Below are 21,758 nucleotides of genomic sequence, written 5' to 3' on the forward strand. Positions count from 1 at the left end.
GTTTGGATTTTTTAGTTTCTGCGGTGTATGTTGATTGGAGTCGTGATGTTTTAGGGAAGTTGCGGCTGGCTTTGTGTGTGTGGTATATGAGAGACCACTTAATGACACTCACTGCTTCAGGGACTATTGGTCAGGGGTGGGTCTTGTTTCCAATGAGGAGGGAACCCCCCATTAGAAATGATAGCTGAAGGGAAGTTGCATGGTGGTGAGAGGAAAAAAAAAACCAAACCAAACCAAACCAAAACAGCTCTCCAACTTCCATGATACGGAAGAGGAGATAAAGCATGCTGTCATTCATAAATTTTTAACTAACTTGGGTTTTTCCAACTCCTTGGGGGTTATTTTGGGGGGAGGGGTGGACATATACAAGATATGCAAATCAGACTGGAATTCTACTGTAGTCATTCTTCAAGTGACTAGGGACAGAGAACTGTTGCAGTCTGTGAGGGTTCAAGGAGGAGCTAGAGGCTGGAGTTTGCTTTTACTTTCTCAGGACATCCCTAGGGCATTTCCAGCTGAGGTGGTGTCTGAGGAACAGCCAGGCCATCAGTAGATTCATAGAGAAATTGTGGGCACATGGGTCATGAGAGAATGGTTCCATTTCTTCTTCAAAACTATATGAACCATCCAGCCCTCTCTAAGTTGGAATCTAAAAAAGTCATCACGTTGGCAATAAATCCTATATACAAAAACGGAAGCCAAAGACACCCACTGTAGCCGAATGTACAAATTGCTGCTGTGTGTTGACAAATACTATACTCAGGTTCAAAAAATATATATATTTCTACACATAAATATACAATATGGTGTAGAAAGAATACACAAAAAGTGCTGTAGAATTGGTAAAAACAATCTGTTATTTTTAAATATTTTTATTGATACGCTCAATATTAAAATACAAGTGTTAATAAATACATTGGTACAGGATAAGTTTATACCCAACAACAGTAAAAGAATGATTCAAGTTGCAGTAACACACTGGTCAGTAAATATTATAACATTAGAAAAAAAAACACGCTTCCTTTACTCAAAGACAGACTGAACCATCAGGTGTGGGTCTGAGATCAAGTAACATGGGGGACAAGAAAGCTTTTCCCACACAGGAAAATGAAGGCAGTTTCCCAAATACTGTGAATATACAAACACGGGGAAAGCAATACATTCCATGTACTGTATACTTCTCTGGGAGTCAGTCCACACATTTTCTAAGTGTTCAGTGTTATCTAGTGAAGGCATTGCGTATAAATTCTTAAGATCGGGTGACTTGATTATATATGTGTCTGTTGGTTTTCTGCCAACCCCCTATTCCCACCACTCTTTGGCTAGTCCACAGAAAGCTGGAGGGGCCTAATTCTCTGCTCCAACATGAATCCTGTATTCTGGGTTCAGAACCAGCAGGAACAAAGCACCGTTTGCACCCACTGTGTGGAGGTGCCACTAGACCTGCCTCTGAAATGGGTGCTATGGCACAGATGACTCTTACCAAGACTCCTGTGCCTTGTCAAAAGAGACAAAGAGCAAATGAAATCTACAGAGGTTGGCCTCCCCTGATTGGCATTAGGAGTGAGGGACAACTGGGTCCTTACTTCTCCCGGAGCCTGGCACTGTACAGGGTTTCCCACAAGTCAGATGCTGTGCATCACAAGCCACCCATCCACATTGACAGTACAAGGCATGGGATTCACATCATTCCACCTTTCCCATCTCGGTTAAAAAATAGAAGCACACATAAAATGCTGAAGGAAAGCCACACGTTTCTCAGAGCCCAAGTTTTAAAAAAGGGGGTAGGGGGCTGTCTATGACACATAGTAATGGCTACCGAACGAGAGCTTGTCTGTGCCTCTACACATGAATGGCATGTGAAGAAAATGAGACTAATCAAGGAAACACTCCTAGGACAAAAATCTATAAGGATTTCTTTTCTTTTGGTTCTTTTTAAAGAAAGCACTCTCCATGTTCTCTGTGTCCATAAGGAGAATTTAGAGGATTTCAATTAAAGCAGAAAGGGGGGTGGGAAGATAAAAGAGAAGCCAAAGAAATCCAAACAAAAATTAATGATTTTGTAATCAATTTCCCTTCCTCTGGGCTCAGACAGATCATCTGCCTTTTGTCTTGGCTGCCTTTGACCTCTGAGAAAAACAAGCAAAATTTCAGCATCAAGACTATGTTTTCCGTAAGCAGATAAACAAAAAGGGGAAAAAAAAAAAAAAGAGTAACAAAGAGGTTGTGAAGGGCCTTGGAATTTTAAGTTTTGGGAATCAAAGATGAGGGTGGAGACGTGTAGCAGCTGGCTAATATCAAATTTGCCACCAGTTCAGATGCTTTTCTGGACCGTTTTTGCAGTAGTCAAAAAATAAAATAAATAAAATAAAAATAAAAACCTCCTGAAGCCCATTCTGGCATTTTACCACAGTTCAGGGTGCTTAGACACTACTTCTTACATCTCCTAGGAGCCAACAATGGTGTTTTACTTATAGGCAAGTTCATTTGGGGAGCTGAGAGGTAAGCTGTCTCCAGAAAGACAGGATGCTTGGCTTGTATTTGGTTCAGCCTTATCAAGAGAGAGCCTTGGTGGACATCCAGCACTACCGTGCTTACTGGATTTTATTTTATTTTATTTTTAAGTTAAGTTTTAATCTAAATTCTTTTGAGTTCCTTTCCATTTGCAGTTCTCAGAGAGTCTGGAAAAAAACAAATGCAATATCCTGTGATATACATTGAAACTAGTTGTGCAAGATCTGGGGGGTGTGGGGGTGTATGAGTGTGTGGGGGGTTATTTGCATATTTGTGGGAGGTACATCTGGGAGTACAAGTTCCTGTGCATGTGGAGCCAGACGTCAGTCTCAGGTGTTTCTCCTCGGTTGCTATCTGCCTTTACTTACTTATTTATTCATTCATTTATTTATTTTTGAGACAGTCTCTCACAGGGACCTGGGGGTGCTCACTGGTTAGGCCTTGAGCCAACTGGCCCTTGAATACCAGGAATCAATCTGTCTGTCTTTATCTCCCAGGTGCTGAGATTACAAGTATATGCACCATATTCAGGTTTTGAGTGGGTTCTGGGGCTTAAACATAGGCCAAACTGCTCGTGTAGCAAGCAGTTAACTTGCTAAGTTATGTCCCCAGCCCCAAACTTCTAAACTATGCAGAATGTCTCATAAACAGGAGGAAGCAAGAAAATGCTCTTTCTTCAATTCCTGTTTTCTCCCGCAAAACATCATTTTAATGTCAAATTAGTAGTGGCCATGCACACAGCGATGTCGTCATGCAATCCCATCTAATACCAGGTTTATACCTGAGCATGCACACAGAGATGTCGTCATGCAGGCCCTTCTAGTACCAGCTTTTATACCTGATCCTGGTGACTTTCCCCTCCAGATCTAGCTGAAGACTCTTCACAGACAGCAAGACTTCTGGTCAGCTTCCCTTTGCCTGCTCCTGACTGCAGATTGAGATTAAGGAGGGGGGAAAAAAGCAGAAAGCATTCTCAGACTGTCAAAGCATGGCGGTCGATCACATTATTTGTATGAATATTCCCAAATCAGACTTCTCAGTCCAGGATCTAATGTGCTACGTGGTTCTGGGTGCAAAGGGCAAAGAGAAGTTATCAGAGAGCCAGTGCCGAGCATAAAAACTCTTGGAACAGTTCTTAACGATCTTGGCTCAAGCATAAAGGGTGAATGAATGTCATTTCTTGAAAACATCCCAAGAAACCCCTGACTGGGCAAATTTCCTTTAAAACTAAATTAGGAGAAGACAAAGCAGGCGTTCTGAGCACTGAGCAACACTGTCCCTTTATTTCCAGGTAGAGATCACTTGAAAGATTGAAATGTCTGCTCTAAATTTTAGCCAACAACAACAACAACAAGAGAAAATCTCCAGTGGATGTGGATTGGGTAAAGCACCACAGAAACTCCTACTGTATTTAGGAACACTTATGGATGTTCAGATTCTGAGCCAGAAGCATCCATATGAGACAGAAGGTGAGCATGACAGCCAACTTGTATGACATAGGCAGGACCCATCCCAGCCTCTGAGATATGGGCACATCTTCAGCTCTGATGGAAAATGTATTGTTTATTCTAACTGTGGTGCTGACTCCCCTGGGACCCTGGTGATCCTTACCTTGGATTTTCTCCTCTCTTGGTTCTGAGCCGCCAGCCGCCGCTGCATGGTAGAAGCAGAAACAGAAACAGAAACAAAACAAAAAAAAAAAAAAACAGAAAACCAGAAAGAGATGGAGAGAAAGACAGAAGGGGGGTGGGGAGAGAAAAATCAAAGGGGAACATGTCATTATCGTTGATAATGGGATATCCTTGGTGGAAGCAAAGATATTACGGCCACTAGGAAGAGCACCCTCCTGGCCTAAGTCCCAATCACTCGACACTGTCACTTTTAGTCCTTTGTCCTCCTAGCAAGCCCAGGACTGAAGAACCAACCTGGGAAGTTTCTGATGACTCTATGGTCACTGGCTTTTGATAAGGTTGGCTCATGGAAATGGCTAACACATCTGTGAATCAGTTCAACGAAAATCGATAGCATTTCCAAGCTCAGTGTGCCTTCCCTGGACCCGCATCTTTTCTTCCTTGTAAATCGCTGCCATGCAGTTAATCCTGCCTCTCCCCTGCTTCCCCAGCTAGCTCTTTCCAGGTCCCACTCCCTTCCCCTAATCTGTCTTTGTGTTCTGACTCTTCAGCTGCGGACTCTTGGGCTTCAATTTGCCTGAAAATAAGATTTGAACCTTAACACATCTATGATGATTAGCATACAGGGCTTTGACATGTATGAGCTGTCTCTCCATCTTTCCATGTAATAAGGAATTTGTGTCAAGACTTCAAGAGCCTAAAGCCACATCTGTAAAGTCCTTACACACACAGCTTGAGGTAGTCTATCAAGGAGCACTGGGCTCCTGTATACAAATGCAGTGATTAAATACGCTCCTTGGATAACTTTATTATTTGTTTCTAAAGGCACTTTTATGGCATCCTTAAAAAAGCAAAACGATCAAAAAACCAAAAGAAGAAGAAGAAGAAAAGAAGGAGAAGAAGAAGAAGAAGAAAAGAAGAAGAAGAAGAAGAAGAAGAAGAAGAAGAAGAAGAAGAAGAAGAAGAAGAAGAAGAAGAAGAAGAAGAACCTGAACAATTGGGGTCGATTCTTATAAACTTGATCTCCGAATCCCTTAACGACCAAATTCCTAATGCAACCTCAGATACATCCTAGAGGTGGAAGTCTAAGGACAGATCCTTGTAGCTCACCTGTAGTTCCAGCTTCTCCTCCTCATCCAGACTTTCTGACTTGAGGATGCCATTTTCTGGGGCAGACTCTGGCTCCGTCTGCCCTTCTTCCAGTATGGTCGGAGTCAGTCCTCCTTGCTCAGACATTCTCCCAGATCCAAATTAAAAAGAGTTTTTAGACCCTAAAAGGTGACAGTATCAGAAAAACGATATCAGTGCAGGGAAGGATCTCTAATTATTCTTGAGCTCTCTCATGCCCTCCCCCCCCCACCCCCCGTGAATTCACACCCAGAGAGGCACAGCCCAGCATCCCTACCGACGACTTGACACACTCCAGAGGACAGAGCAAGACAATACTGAGCAGCAAATGCACACACAGGAGGCAGGTGCGTCACCTCAGCCTTAGCCCATCCACGCACACATCAGCACATGTGCGTACACCTTCTGTCAAAATGAGTCAACTCCTCTTAGCCGAGACCCAGAGCTCCCACCCATGTTAGGACCCACATCCCGCTACAGAGAGAAGAAAATGGTGACAGTCCCCCAGTGCTTCAACAGGTGACCCCCCCCCAACATCCGAGTCGAAAGGTCCTACTGATAGGCAGGCAGTACCTCAGATATAATTCAGAAAATGATTTTTAAGTTGCATCCATGGAAACACCTTCCCAGCACCCAGCAACATGGAATACCCTGCACTGTGTTCAGGGACAAAACTCAGATGGAAGAAAGGTTATGATTTGGTATTAACACGGGATCTATGTCTGGCCATGAGTCGTCCAGGATCAGCACAGTCAGGCTTCCAACTAAAAGCTAACAAAAGCAGCGGCAGCAGCAGCAGCAGCAGCGGCAGCAGCCCCACAGCTTCCTGTTCCTGCCCAGTACCTGGACTGCATCAGTGCTGCAAGCTCTGGAGAGGCAGCCTGGCAGGCGGTACTAATGATAAATGCTGCTGCCCCCTGCCACTCCACGCTCAGAGCACACTGCTCTACAGACAGGAAGTGGCTTTTTAGACTTCAATTCCGTTATTGTTCCTGCCCCACCCCCACCCCCTTTAACCTCCTTAAAAACCTCTGGCACTTCTTTCTCTCTGATGTGCTCACAGATCCCTTATCATTCACTTATTTATTTCCTGTTCATGTATGCGGAAATGAAGGGAGGGAAGATGGAAGACAGAGGGAGGAAAAAGGAAAAACTGAGAAGCAGAGAAGGAAGAAGGGGAAGGAGCCATCAGATAAGAGAGGGGTGGGAGTGGAGCAGCTGCAGCTTGGAAAGGTTCTTTCTTTCACAAGCTTCGCCACCAGTCCCTGTCCCATCCTGGTCATTACAGGGGCCTCTGCAAGAGTAGTAGTCCGTGGTCTCTGTGAGCGCGGCAGCATTACCGGGTACTACTTTAGAAACTTTATTCTCTGCTGAAAGTGGCAATCACGGAACAAATCCACACCATGGCCAACTTGATTTTGGATTTGCTGAAACCCACCATGACAGGACAGATGGCCTGTAACAAAATCTAACAAGTACACGGACCTATTTATTTGGCAGAGGATTGTGGGATTGTGGAAGGGAAAAGTTTTCCTGAAGGAGGCAGAGGTTTGAGTTGGTAAATTTGCTGCTTTTAAGTTTGGGGAGGTATTAAGTTCTGCCGCCTTTGGGCAAATGCCTTCTACCAGGGCTTTACCCAGTGTGTGTCCTTAACAAAACAAAAGTTGTATTCTCCCAGTTTGCTTTGCCTCAGCAGCCAGTAGGGTGAGGAGACAAAGAACTTCTGTTGCCCTAACTCAGTTTTCAGAGTGCTTAAAACAAAACCAACCAAGCAACAACAACAACAACAACAACAACAACAAAACCAAACAATAATTAAACAGAGTGAGCAAACTGAGTTCGAATACCCGAGACAGACAGGTCCTGACTCTGAGGGTTGGTCTCTGTAGACAGGTATGGTCATGAAAGACGAATGTCAGTAAGATACAGATGAGCTGCAGTTCCCCCCCCCCCCATGCTTTACCTTCAGCACAGAATTCCAGCTGTAGATCTGGGCAAATGACTGGCGGCTTCTGTCGTTCTGCTCCGGGAGAATCCACGCAAGTGATCAGAGGTAACTGCCGTCCCATGTCCCCATTAGCAGTCCAGAGTGTCCATCTCGAGGCAGTTTCCTTACACAGCTTGACACATGGTCGACAACCTGAAAGAAGAAGAACAGTAAATCATTGTGGCAATCGTCGTGGCCGTCCAGAGAAGCACACAGTAAGTAAGACTGGGTTTCTAACACTAATGACCAGCTTCCAGCAAATCTCGCTCCCAGCTTGCTCCAGCTCCACCTGTCCCAAGCTGCCGGCTTCTTCTCCAATGAAGGCTACAGCCGGCTGTTCAAGTCAGAGCGGCACCCACGCAAGGAGCTAAAATTAACAACTGAATTATGCACCGAAGATTACTCACTTCAATTTTAACCTTTTTTAGTGAAATCTCGCACTTTGTATTAAAACACACACACACACACACATACAAGTTTGTGTGTTTGCTTCAATAAGAATCAAAGTCACCTACATGCCAAAGGTTTGTCTTTTTTATTTCTAAATCAAAGCCTTTGTCCATATTATAGGAGGGTGCGGATATGCTTTAAATCTACATCTATGAGTCTTTTGTGAGAGACCTTCATGCAATATATAAACAAGTTTGGGTTTAATGAGGCCTTGTCTGTAAAGTTTGAAGGAGGGAGAAGACAGCAGAAAACTTTCACACTGGCTCAGCTGAAAGAGCACCTTTCACTTCACAGACAGTGTGCAAAGCATCCCTAATATCCCCGCTTCCCGGTGAACAATCTCTCCACAGCCCTCCTTCCTTCCCCACGGGACAACTCTGCCAGCTGAGCATTCCGTGTGACAGCAAAGAATCACTGTCGCAGCAAGCAACAGATTGGCACACTCCGAGCCCCTTGCAAACAATCCACGCTCTAATGTACACTTTCTTTTCTCAAAACTCCTACAGGAGCAGCCACACAGACAGCTTGGATGCAAACAGAGTCGGGATCCTGATAGCGTTTGCCAAAAGCAAACCCAAATGCTCAGCCTCTCGGAGGTGGCGGGGGGCACAGACACTGACAGCAGCAGACACACCTCTTGGGTCCTATTGCCCGCAAAACACTAACTACATGTAACTACTGCTCGGAAGGCTGGAAACCCTTTCTATTTGCCATCCCTCCCTACTAGCCTAGATGGGCCTGGCTGATTCCTCTCAGTTTTGGCAGTGGCTCTGTTAACAGCATATTGGGTTACAAAGCCATTTGTTGTGCAGTGGAAAACAACTGTTGAAAACACAACCATGAATCCCATCAATAATTTCAGATTTATTCATTTTTTATGCTGACAGACAACCTGCTTTAAAAACGCTCACCTTTTGTTAGAAACCACAGAGCTATTGGGATAGGGGCAAGCACACATCTCAGACAAAACGGATCATGGATTGACAGTCATTTTTATTTTTCTATTCTGGCTCCTTGTACCATGGCTACCATGGTAGATGGCCAATTTAGTTAAATAAAACAAAAAAAAAAAATTAAGAAAAGGATCAATGTAGCCTGCGTGGCTAGAATAAGCTCTCCGGTTAGATAAAGTTACCAAGTGGCTTTTTGTGCTGTTTTCTTTTTCCCAAGGTGAATGAATTTATTGTGATTTTTTTTACAGGCCTTTGTCTCATTTTCTTACCCTCACAGTTGCACAGGGGCATTTAATCCAAAAGGCCAGTGACAATGGAGTTTCAAATTGAAGCCTCGGATACCTAGCCTGGCTTCAGTAGGAGGATATGAGAATATATATTCCCCAGAAGACAGAACAAACTCATATTCACGTAACTACCCAAGTGCTAACAGCCTGGATCTGTGTGTGTGCGTAATTACCAGGACATGTTTTGAAATAGAACTGAACTCTAAAGTCAGCGAGGTATTATTCTTACACGGCTGAATCATGAAGTCATCATCTTTCCCAAGATAAAAGAGAATGTGGGCATATGGGAGTGAGCAGAGAGGAGCATATGGATCGCAAATATTTTTGTAACTGATTAAAATTGTTCTCTTTGCTGAGGAAGCAATGCCAGGAACCAGCCCTACTCCAGCTTTCTGCTCGCCAAGCGAACCCCACTCCTGCACTGCCATTTCATGCAGATCGGGTCCAAGTTCTCTCGTTTTTGTTTTTTTTTTTAATCAAGAACCAAATTATATCTAATGAGTATATTTTTCTTGGCAAAATCCTGTTAATAAATTTGGTCATCCAATTTTAATTTATGTAATAAAGGCACAGAAAGGGAGAAACTTTTATTATATAATATATTTAGTGTACATAACGCACAAAAGGCAAGATGCTGGGGTTCTTTTATGGACATTATTATTATTTTACATCCAATAACTTTTATGTGCATGCGTGCATATGAATATGCATGTGCCACAGCACCTGAGTGGCAATCAGAGGGCAGCTCGGTGTTTTTTCCTTCCACCACGCGTGACCTGAGGACTGAGCTCTGATTGTCAGGATTGCCATGGGCACCTTTATCAGCTGAGCCATCTCAGAGTCCCAGAAATATGACTCCAATCTTGAATTTGGAAGGATGCCTTAGGAGAACCTATCAGGATAATGAATCTACAGAAAACTGACACAATGCTCTTAGCCAGTTTATAGAGAAGATATCAATAAAGTGGTGACCATTTGACCTGATCTTAATGTGGCTTTCTATGTCTTAACCTTGCTTTAGGATAAAAATGATAGTAATTAGGAGTGTAAGGAGGAGACAAAGAGGTGTGTAAAAAAGTCATGCAACTCAAAGCTTATGGTCATTCTGCCTTTGGTTCCCACCAAGAACTTGCACGTGGCCTATTGTACATATCTATGAGTTGCATACCCTAATCACTGTGGGTCATGTAGCATTTGATTCAGATTCCAGTAGGCTCTTCCTTTTGCTGTCTAGATGGGAGATTAAAGATGGATTCTGTCTGCAAGTCGAGATGCTCACTTCATTAGTCACCCCTTCACAATATGTGAGAAGTTAGCACACCGGTGCTAAATTTGTGCAAATATTTTACGGCAAGACAACACAGTCAGAAGACAGTCATCGGGGACAACTGAATGGCTTCTCCCATGAGTTAGATAACACAGTCAGATGTCACTCATCAGGACAACTGAATGGTTTCGCCCTTTGGCAGAAGGTTACTTGCATTTTGAAGAGGCCGTAGAGATTTGTTGGTTTCCTGTGTAAAGCAGAAATTCAGACAAGCTAAAATATGATTCAGTCGCCGAAGACTCAATTGGCTGATTTTCCTAAAAGATTTTTAACATCGCAAATCAAGTATAAAGAAGGCTATATTTTGGAAGGAAAGCTCTTGATAAAACTAGGGGTAACAATGGCAAGGCACAAGCTTTGCATATGTAAGTGACTTCAGCAAGTCTGAAATCTTCTTAAGGGTGAACAAAAGGGTGTGAAGTTGTTTCATAAATTTAGCTTCCTAAAGAAAGACTTAAGTTTTAATATATGTGTAAAAGGCATTAGACCAGGAACTTAGCCCTTTAGATAAACTTTTTTTTTCTTTTTTGTGAGGCAAAACACACAAATATTTTAAGATGCTTGTTTGCATGCAAATAAAAAAAAACTGACAGTAAAACATTTGGAAAGTAACCTTAGGAGGCACTTCTACATCTAAGAAAAAAAATGCACAAATTTTAGGAAACTGAAATATTCTACCAATATCCTTTTTGCAATAATTTATTTTACTTTAATTTTACAGAAACCTAGTTTTTAATTTTTTTTTTCATATGATGACATCATATGTATAGGTCTGTGTCCATGGGTGGTTGTGTACACCTAGCAGGTAAAGAAGTAGATGATAAAGCATTGGGGACTAAAATGTAGCCCCGTGGGCAAATGAATGTTTAAAAAGGAGGGGACATCTTTTGTCAGCGAAACATTCAGGGGAGAAAAGTCAAGTACTGAGAGTTTACTTTTCACATAAAACAAGCTTTTTCCATGGTTTCACTATGTCTAAAGATAAGCTACGAGACCTGACATTCAGGTCAAATAATGCAACTTCCCTTGGAAATTTTATTCTGTACCTTTCTGAATGTGATATGGGGAAACAATAAACAAGTTGCCATACATCCCAAAAGATCAAAGGCAGAATATGCAAGCACAAGAGAGAAAGCTGCCATGCTGCTGCCTTTCCAAGTTTCCTCAGGTATCGTTGACAAACCTGTACAAAACAGTTCTGTGATGTAACCTGCTCTGACTGGGACTTGTAAATGACATCATCCCCATTACCTCAGCCATGGTATCATGGTAAGAAAGGCTTTTTGATGTCTCAATGCAATGTGGATACTGATGAGAGAGACTGGTTAGGGGTATGTGAGAGTCACAGAATCTGCCAGCATCAGTGTATGGGGGTGAGTTGTGTGTGCCATGCTGGTCAGTTTGCTGCGGCTGCTGTTGTTATTGTTGTCAATTTGACACAAGTTAGAGTCATCTGGGAATGGGGGATGTCAATTGGGAAATTGTTATCAGATGGACCTGCAGGCAAGTCTTTGGGGACATTTTCTTGATTAATAATGGACCCAGCCCACTATAGGCAATACCACCCCAGGCAGGTGGTCCTCAATTGCATAAGAAAGCAAATGGAACAAGCCAATTTTACAGAGAGAAGCCAGCAAGCAAAGTTCCACCATGCCTCTGCTTCTGCTCCTCCCTCCAGGTTCCTGCCTTGAGCATCTGCCTAACTTTTACTGATGCTAGTCTCTGTCCTGGCTGGTTTTGGTGTGGCAACTTGACACAAGCTGAAGTCATCAGAGAGGAAAGCGCCTCAGTTGAGGAAATGCCTCCATAAGGTCCAGCTGTGGAACATTTTCTCAAATAGTGATCAATGGGGGAGGGTCTAGCCCATGGTGAGTGGTACCATCCCATGGCCAGTAGTCCTGGGTTCTATTAAGGATGCAAGCCATATGGTAAAGCAAGCCAGTAAGCAGCACCCCTCCATGACCTCTGCAATCAGCTCCTGCTTCCAAGTTTTTGCCCTGTTGAGCTCCTGTCCTAACTTCTTTTAGTGATAAAATAAGTTGCTCCAAACAGGGCAAACATTGACTCTCAGGAATGGCAGTTAGAGCGGGGTGGGGCAAAACAACTCATTGGTTGTTTTCTTACATCTCTGACCCAGTGTTTTATATTTGTTTGTTTTAATTTCAGTTAAAGGTGGTTATTAGACCCAATCTATTGAAAGGAGCTGGACTTTGAAAGCATTGGGCCTGAGTTCAGTTTGACTGACAGACCATTGTCTAGCCCCAAAATTTATTCAAATGGCCTCAACTTTCATACTGGTTATTACAATTTGATCATTCATTCCTTCATTTGTTTATGTGTATGTGTTAAAGTAGAGACAGCAGACAACAGCATCTGTGTTGATGTGAGAGGACAGCCATAGAGAGTCAGTACTCCCCTTCAATCTTGTTGGTTCTGGGAATCAGAGTGAGGTTGCCAGATGTGGCAGCAAGCACCTTTACAAGCTGAGCCATCTCACCTCCATTACCTCTTATTTCTAACATCGTTCAAAGAGGAGTGTATATCCATAGACGCATTGGTCAATTGATTTCCAAGCAAGTGCAAACTTTAAAAGATTACATAATTCAGAGAGCAACAAAGCCACTGAAAAGTACATCTAACAGACAGCAAATCCAGAGGCTTAGACAGGACCCTCCACCACACTGTAACAGAGCTGTGCTAACGTCAATCATTTTGCCTGGGATGTCAGAGATCTTGTCAATCACTCTCATTCCTAGACTGCTGGCTGCCATAGCAATGTAAGCCGTATTTACCCAATCAAAACAACTCATTCACTGGACATGACGATCAGGTATGTTCACGGGGTCACTATGTTCTGCCTCGTAAATGAGCTACTCAACATCACACGGACACTTGCAGCTCAACTCCTGATAATAACAGTCTCTTCCATTATTTTGGTCCCAAGCTCACAAGCATGGTTGGGTCAAAGATTCTACTCTGTCTTTCTCTGACAGCCCTGGAAGCCATATTTCAGAGGCATCAAAATACCCTAATGTCTCTGAATGTAAACCATCTGCCTACTTTGCCTCTTCCACACCCAGAGCTCACACCCTCTTCCACACCTCTCTCTTGCTCTCTCTCTCTCTCTCTCTCTTTCCTCTCTCTATCACTCTCCTCTTTCTCTCTCTCTCTCTCTGTACATGTCTGTGGTGTATAAATATGGTATATGCATTCCATGTATGTCTACATATAATGAATAGATGGACATGCCTTTGTATGTGTGGAAGCCAGAATAGAATGCCTGGAATCCCATTCTATCTCTCTCAATTCTTGTTCTTTTGAGACAGGGTCTCCCACTCAACTTGGAACTAGGCTAGCAGCCAGCAATCTCCAGCAATATTCTACATTCTGCCTCCCACACCACTGGGATTACAGGGGTGAACCTGGACCACATACAGCTTTTTAAGTGGGTGCTGGGACTTTAAAGTAGGTCATCATGTTTACATAACAAATACTTATGCAATAAGCCATCTCTTGAGCATCAACATGCAGGAAATCATATGTCTACCTGATATCCAGATAAAATAGGCTTAGGGTTTTCAGAAAGACATTAAAAGTAAACATTAATCAGAATTGATATTGGCAGTCCACATGCACCATCTAGAAATGATTACCAATCTAATCTTAAAGCAAAATGCTAGGAACTCAGGCTTCTGTGATATGCTCTTCTTCTATGTAAACATAAAACAAATTTCTAAAGATATGTCTAATGCTATCACATAACCTTTCTGAAATATATATATATATATATATATATATATATAAAACAGTTATGTATTCAGGTTGGATCTGAATATATCTGAATATATCTTGAGTCTTCTCAGTGTCATGGTATAGTGATCCACACTGACGGGTCTCAACCTTCCTAACACTGTGACCCTTTAATACAGTCCCTCATGTTGTTGTGACCCCAACCATAAAATTAGTTTTGTTTCTACTTCATGACTGTAATTTTGCTCCTGTCAGGGATCATAATGTAAATATTTTGGGTGATAGAGGGTTGTCAAAAGGGGTTGTGACCCTCTGGTCAAGAACCACTGTTCAACACTAAGCATCAATCATCTTAGAATGGGAAGGAATGATGGTGACCAGAAGTGACAATCCTGCATAGTTCATAGATCCAAGTTCAGATCCAGATATTATTTAAAATAAACCCCTTTAGATAGAGGTGAAGACAAAAACTTTTTTCTATTTCTTATATTGGAGATACTTTGTCTTGGAGTGAAGATTTATTATAAAAACCTGTATCTTTCATCCTGGCTTAAAGGGTTCAAAATATGAAATTCACCATCACAAAGAGAAAAGACATTTTAAAAGGAATATTAATTTTAACAATCATCAGCATATTTGACATGAACTCTTTTCTCCTGCATTCCTACAAGAAGTACAAAAAGCACCTGTCACTTCAGAACAATGAAGTCTGGTCCATGTGATGTAGTTCTAGGTACCAGAGTGGGAGCTTAGCATTTGCAGCATTAAAAAGAAGAAAGGAAGAGAGACTTCTACAACATGAGCAAAGTCAAGGAAACCACAGGGAGCTGTTATTTGCTGGGGTTTTGAAATGACCCCAGTCCTGGTTAGAAGACATAGAACTCCATTAGCATAAAGTCTTGATTTTGCAACGGCGATACTTAGCTTTCTTTCTCACAGATGAACAGTTTCTGCCTCAATATCCCATTTGCAGAATTAATGCCAGCAAAGGTGACTTTGCTACATATCCTAGTCCCCAGCCCCAAGGCAAAGGTAATGAAGTTTCCCCAGAAGCTTGGAAATGGAAGGGCATCTTCCTGAAGTGAAGAGAAGCCATGTGGATCTAAAGCAGTGGTTGCCAACCTCCCTGATGCTGTGACCCTTTAACATAGTTCTTCATGTTGTGGTGACACCACCTCCTAAACATAATATTACCACAGTGCTACTTCATCACAGTTATCTTGTTAGTTATGAATCTTAATGTAGAGATCTGATATGCAGGGTATCTGCTATGTGAACTCCAAAGAGGTTGTGGCTCACCAGCTGAGAACCACTTTCTAAAGCGTTCTCTCTCTCTCTCTCTCTCTCTCTCTCTCTCTCTCTCTCTCTCTCTCTCTCTCTCTCTCTCATTGTAGATGTTTCCATGGTAGAGATGGGAACCATTCTAGAGCAAGAAGAGAAAGAGCAGAGACAGAGGTGACACCTGGTACAACCATTCCACAAAGAGCACCTAAATTTCTGTACATACAAAGGGGTTTTCTAGTCATAGAGGCTGATCTGGACTAAGTTTTGTGTTAGCATCTTGAAAGTTAGTCAAAAATGTTTTATTTCTTATGTGTATGTGGCATATACGCATGTGTGTATGCATGTATGTGTGTGTGCAGGACCCATGATCCTGAGGACTGGAATTGCAAAGGGGCCAGGTTATCCCCCTGGCATTAACATGGCTTCTCAGAATTGGAACTCTTGCCCTCACATTTGCATGGCAAGCACTTCCACCACAGAGCCATCTTCCCAGACAGATAGAAAATTGTTTGCAAACATTTCAGTGTCTGCATCAGCAGGACAACTACCTTTGATTAAGTGTTTACAACATGATCGATTGAGACTGAGTTTCACAGTTGCTTAATTTATCCTCACATCAACCCCATCTATTTTTGTCAGCCTCCATGCAGAAAATAACCTGTGTTGCTAAGAAGTCTCCTTAGTGTTAATCCAAGTGACTTGATGACCCATTACCCCATGGATCCCTCGGGGGCCCCAACATGATCACTCTGTAGCAAATTTCAGAATCTGAATGAAGGCATCAAATCACTCTCATGCCACTGTTATGTAAGATGACAACAGTCACAGATTTGTACCTGCCTTGTCTACCTCTGCACTAATCCCAATCCCAGGGACAGTGCCTGGCATGAACAAGTTTTCACTTAGTAAATAAAGCAAGGCTCCAAATTTCCGGAGCATAGTCAGTGATGGACTGGCAGCTTGGACCACGTTTGGGCCTCCCACACCTGAAAGTGAGGACCTCTGGTCACTCTCAGACACCTGAGAAGCAACTTAATAAGTTTAAGCAATAAATTGCTAGAAGGCGCTCAGGGGCAAAGCCAAGGTGTGCTTCTGGATCTGTGAATGCATGGTCTGAAAACCTCTGTAGTGTCAGACACTGCATTAAAAGAGAATTGAAATGCATTTCTTAAGAACTCACTATGTGGGGCACTCTATGGCCCTGGAATAGGATACCAGAAGAAGGAAGAGATGGTGCACACTTGAAGAGGCCACTGAACAAATAAGAAAGCAACCTTCAGGTCTGAGGCAAATAAGAGCATGGGAGATAAGAAACCTTCTTCCTTTCTCTGTAATTTTCCCCTTTTCTCTATATCACACATTACAATATTGACTAACATTCCACATTGATAAGAGTATATTCTTTTTAAAAATTATTTATTTCGTGTATATGAGTACACTGTTGCTGTCTTCAGACACCAGAAGAGGGCATCAGATCCCATTACAGATGGTTGTGAGCCACCATGTGGTTGCTGGGAATTGAACCCAGGACCTCTGAAAGAGTAGTCAGTGCTCTTGACCACTGAGCCATCTCTCCAGCCATGATAACAATACATTCTTGATCATTAAAATGTATTAGTCACTATATTGGAATCAAAATATTTTCTAGAAATAAGTATTCATAAATTATAGTAAAACATTAACAGTTATTACTTCTCATTCTATAAGACATTCAGTAAGAAGGTGCAACTTGAAATTCAAGATACACCGATGTACTTGGCATTGACTGGTTTTGTTTATTTAACTTTATTCTATTGGACAGCACCATTGTGCTGGAAATTTGCTCCCAACATGGTTAAACCTCTCTAGACCTATTCAGATGGTCCTTGCAGGAGAGTCATAAGGGAGCTAGCTCAGAATGGCCATGGATATACTAAAGAAAAAAACAGGTTCAGTTCAAGATCCTGAGTTCTGGCAGAAAAAGTTTAGGGGATGCTGTATGTGACTGTTCTGACTGCCCTAGGATTCATCTGGGCAGGAGGGTCCTGTGTATTCAGATGGCGACTGTCATGTCAACATTCTGGTGGGACATAGGCATATATTGTGACTGTAGATACATAGAAGAGTGTCTATAAGTTCTTTTTCTACATCATTATGGATTTTGCTTGTGTTTATCTTGTGCTTTAAGTATAAATAATCTAATAAAAATGTTCCAACGACAAATGTGACCACTGGACTCTAAGTTCCCTGAACAGGAGGGCCTCTGAGCAGCTTTTTCTCCAACTGTTGGTTTACACTCACCAGGACCACAGCTGATACATTGGGCTGATAGGGTAAATAGAGCCCTGTACAGAAAATATCTCCAAGAAATCTGCAGAACCCTAGTGGAGAAGAATCAGGATGACCTTCATGTGCCCAAGGTCTGATTCAAAACAAAAACAGAAACAAGGTAATTTCCTTTTTCGGATGTAGCGCTGTGTGTATTTATTAGGCTTTGTTAGTACCTGGACACTGCAGCCTTCCTTGGACATGATACCCTGGATACCCTGATTAGAAGGTCTTACATGGGGACTATTTGGTTTGTCATTCTCTACTAGAAGCTGGTTTTCTTCTTGTCACTCAGTATCTGCACTGTAATCCCAAGGCTCAAGGCTGAGTGTGATGTCTTCATTCATTCCATTCCCCAAGCCCAATTTTATGTAATTCTGTTGAAGCACATGTTCTTGCCTTAAGAGTTGTTGGCATTCAAACCTGATGCAGTTGTATGGGAAAATATGTGCACTGTTTCCTGCCAGCTCCCACACTCTACCCTGACAAGGTGCAGTGTGGGAAAATGGAAGTTTGCTCTTGGCTATTCTCCACACCGTAAACTAAATAATGCAATGCTAGTGACTTTAGGAAAGGACAGATTCTACAAGCTCTGGAAGCCTTTCAAACCGGCTAGCGTGACCTGTTACTAAAGACACAGGGAAAGCTGGCTCTCATTCTGCTCTGGATGAAGGAACTGGCCAGGGTCAGGACAACACCCAAAAGCACAAGGTCATTCTGGCCTTGGGCAGTGAAAGACTAGGATAGAGCTTTTGTGGCATGCAGCTTCTTTGAAATTAGGACTTAAAAATGTTCTTTTCAGTTTCTTAGAAGAAATATCCCTCTAAGAGTAGACACTGCTCCCCCAAATGCCTGATCCTTACTGCCAAATACTATACCGCATGCTTGCCTTCTACCAAGAGCACAGAGCCAAGCATGGGCAGTAAGGATCTCAGTTCAGAACTTTGACACCGACACAAAAGCCAGGCATGGTGGAAAACGTTTCTAACTCCAGCATTGGGTCAGGAGCATAGGGCACAGACTTGCAGGTTCTGGAGTCTTGCTGGCTAGGCAGCCTATCCAGGTCTAGTAAGAGACCCTGTCTCAAAGCTAAAAAAGATGGAGAAGTGATTGTGGAAGTTAGTCAGTGTCAACCTTTGGTCTCTACACCAACTTGAACTGGTGCACTGGTTAATTAAGTTAATGACACCACAAAATTAGAATTTCAAAGTATCCTTTTTTTAGACTCCTGCCCACAGCCTGCCTGAACTGACTTCTCTGTATGTATTTTGAGTTTTGATCTGAATGAATGAGTGAGCCTCCTGCAAGCATCTCTGATTTGGGGCATGGCTGATTAGCTGTTCTTCAAGTTCGATCACCTTATGAAAAATTCATCCTTTCTTTTATCAGAATTATTTTTATTTCTGTTGTAGGTGAGTGATCTCAACCAGTCATAACAAATCCCAGCCAGGGGCCTCATGGGTCTCAAGTTCAGACCTTTTATTGAAGATCTTGGTGCCAAGGTTATGGCTAAATGTTTAAAGGACTGTTGATGGAAGTGTTAAGATGTGTTCAGGGATTCTGGAATGCTGAGGTTGAATATTTGAGGGCATGCAACCATAGTTGTACACACTCTAAAGGCTTGGAAGGAACTAATATCCGTGCACACATGTGGCATGAATGGATTCGTAGTTATAGTGTGTGTGTGTGTGTGTGTGTGTGTGTGTGTGTGTGCATTTTCAAAGACTTCAACAGAAGTAAACTGCTGATAAGCCTTGTGAAAACCAAGATTTCATAAAGAAATATGTGTATCTGCCTCATTCTATCATAGCTCTGATGTGCAACCTTGCTCTTAAACCCAGCAGACACAATACAGAATCCCTGCAGCAAGGCGAGGCTTCTCAGCCACTCTAGTAGGGATTGAGCACCTGACACCCCACCACATAAAGCCTTATGCACACTCCACAGGCTCAGGAGATGGCACCATTTTTAAAGTTTGAAATTCCTCATAGCCAGGCTACAGCAATGGAAAGTTCCAGGGCTGGATTACACAGAGAGACACATCTCAAGAGTTATCTGTCAATCTTAAAGGGTATACATGGCTCAGTTTTGGAACTATGGGCTTATTTGAAAAGAAAATACCTTGGCAATTTTAAGCATAGATAAACTTGGAGAAGTCAGTGTCCTCTGTGGTTTTCCAAGGTGGAGCTTTTTTGTGACTTACTGTATTGTAACTGAAAGGGGCAAAGTCTGAATTTAGGGAAGGGCACGTGATGAGGGAGAAAAATGATAGTGAGATGAAGGAGGTGAAGGATCCAAGGGAGGGAGTAGGAAGGGTAGTTGGCAGACCTCACTTGTGGAATTAAGACAGAGAAGTAGAATAAAGAACATTTAGATGGTGAATTTGTGATGGAACTCTGTAGCCAGACACTTCTTTAATCTCTACAGGCAGAGGCCAGTAGATCTCTGTGAGTTCCAGACCACATATGGGTATTAAATAAAAAAAAATACTGTTAAATTTTGTTAGTCTTTTCTTTGTGTGTGTGTGTGTGTATGTGTGTGTGTGTTAGTGTACACGTGCATGTGTGTGCACATGTGAAGTGTTGGTGTGCATATATGCCAGGGGTGAATATCAGGTGTCTTCCTCTTGACCTCCATATATTACCTTTTGAAACAGGGTCTCTCATTGAACCCATAGCTCACCAATTCGGCTGACTGTCTAGTCAGGGAGCCCTAGGGATCTGTCAGTCTCAACAACCTCCCAGCACTGATGTTACTCCTGTAACCACATGGGTTACCACATGTGGCTTTCTATAGAGATGCTGGCATCTGGAGTTAGGTACTTGGCCATTTACCATAAGCACTTTACTGACAGAACGTATCCCCAGCCCCCAAATGTAATTTTTATGAAGATTAAAAATTATGACAAAAAAGAAAGCTGGTGGGCCTTATCACTACCACCTAGCAGAAAGGACACTGTTCACAATTATAGATAAGAAGGGATGTTGGAATGCCATTTCCATAGACCTATTAAAATATGGGATATAGGAGCATGTGTCCAGCACTTTAGATAATGCACTTATTACTAATGAAGAGATCAACGTGGGAGAGAAACAAAGAACATAATAGGATTCTCCATGACGACAAGGGAAGCAATTTGAATCTAAAAGTGCTGAAGAATTTTTAAGCTTCTTTACATAGATGACTACACTTGGCCTCATAAGCCATTATTGGAATCCTAATTTTAAATATTTGGATCTGCACACAATTTGCGAGAAATCTGAATCCTGGCTATTTGCAAACGTACATGTGGCAGACCTCAGGTATCTGAAATCTTATGTAATCTAAAACTGTCCTTGGAGATGATTATGTCCTGGCCGCTGTTGTCATGGGTCACTGAGCTCTGACTTTCCTCACTGTGGAAGTTGGGCATGCCTGCTGATGTGAGCATCAGCTCACACCAAGATTCCTCTGAACACTAGTGCCTCAGCAGCACCAGAAGTAAAAGGACAAGCCACCAGAGGAGTCCACCTTCTATAGGTGCTACTAGGGAGTCACCAGATCCCCAAGGCACCAAACTCAAGGTTACTTTGCAGAACGAAGGACAACTGGTGTCATTTGTGTATACAGGGCCTGCTGTAACCTTCATCCATAAACCCATTAGTGATGTATTTACTAGACAATTTTTTAAAAGTACCCTTATTCAGCAAAACTCACTGTATAAGCCTGTTTTCTCTTCATGACAAGACAAACAGATGTGTTAGAAAATTTAGGATGCTTCCTTTTGTAAGATATTATGATGCAACATGTCCATACGTGTTTGGTGCGTGTTTGTGTGTGCATGTGTGTGTCTCTGTGTGTGTGTGTATGTATGTGTATGTGCACACGTTCACACACATGCACATACTACTGAACACACACACACTTGTGTATATATTTTGAAAGAGGCTGCAGAACAATGCCTAACGTCCTGGTGCTAGCCTGGTGTTTAGCAAGGAAAACTAATCTCACGATGTCTGCCTTCCCTCTGCCATAGCTCTGGGATCTCAGGCACACGGGCCTGCAGCCATGCTGGGTTTGATTGTTAAACGGATGCTAAAGGCTTGAACTCTGATCCTCGTGCTTGCCTTGTAGTTGCTTTTACCCTTTGAGTCATCTCCC

General features: G+C 42.5%; 1 protein-coding gene across 43 annotated transcripts in view; it reads right to left on the minus strand.

Annotated features, from left to right (window-relative positions):
* Arpp21 (cAMP regulated phosphoprotein 21) overlaps window positions 1-21,758 on the minus strand; it is a 167,061-nt gene that overhangs the window by 113,340 nt on the left and 31,963 nt on the right. For 27 of the 43 annotated variants that reach the window (XM_029481269.1, XM_029481278.1, XM_029481270.1 and 24 more), the window contains exons 2-5: window positions 7,237-7,413; window positions 5,256-5,416; window positions 4,126-4,167; window positions 3,353-3,442 (exon numbers count right to left, since the gene is read on the minus strand). In XM_029481269.1, the coding sequence (XP_029337129.1) occupies window positions 3,353-3,442; window positions 4,126-4,167; window positions 5,256-5,381 (258 nt within the window). In that variant the 5' untranslated portion in view covers window positions 5,382-5,416; window positions 7,237-7,413. Of the gene's footprint in view, window positions 1-856; window positions 2,682-3,352; window positions 3,443-4,125; window positions 4,168-5,255; window positions 5,417-7,236; window positions 7,414-7,498; window positions 7,612-21,758 lie in introns of those variants that run through there. The other 16 variants (XM_029481265.1, XM_029481260.1, XM_029481252.1 and 13 more) reach the window with 8 other exon arrangements.

The sequence above is a fragment of the Mus caroli genome, chromosome 9, assembly GCF_900094665.2.
Source record: "Mus caroli chromosome 9, CAROLI_EIJ_v1.1, whole genome shotgun sequence".
Classification (NCBI taxonomy): Eukaryota; Metazoa; Chordata; class Mammalia; order Rodentia; family Muridae; genus Mus; species Mus caroli.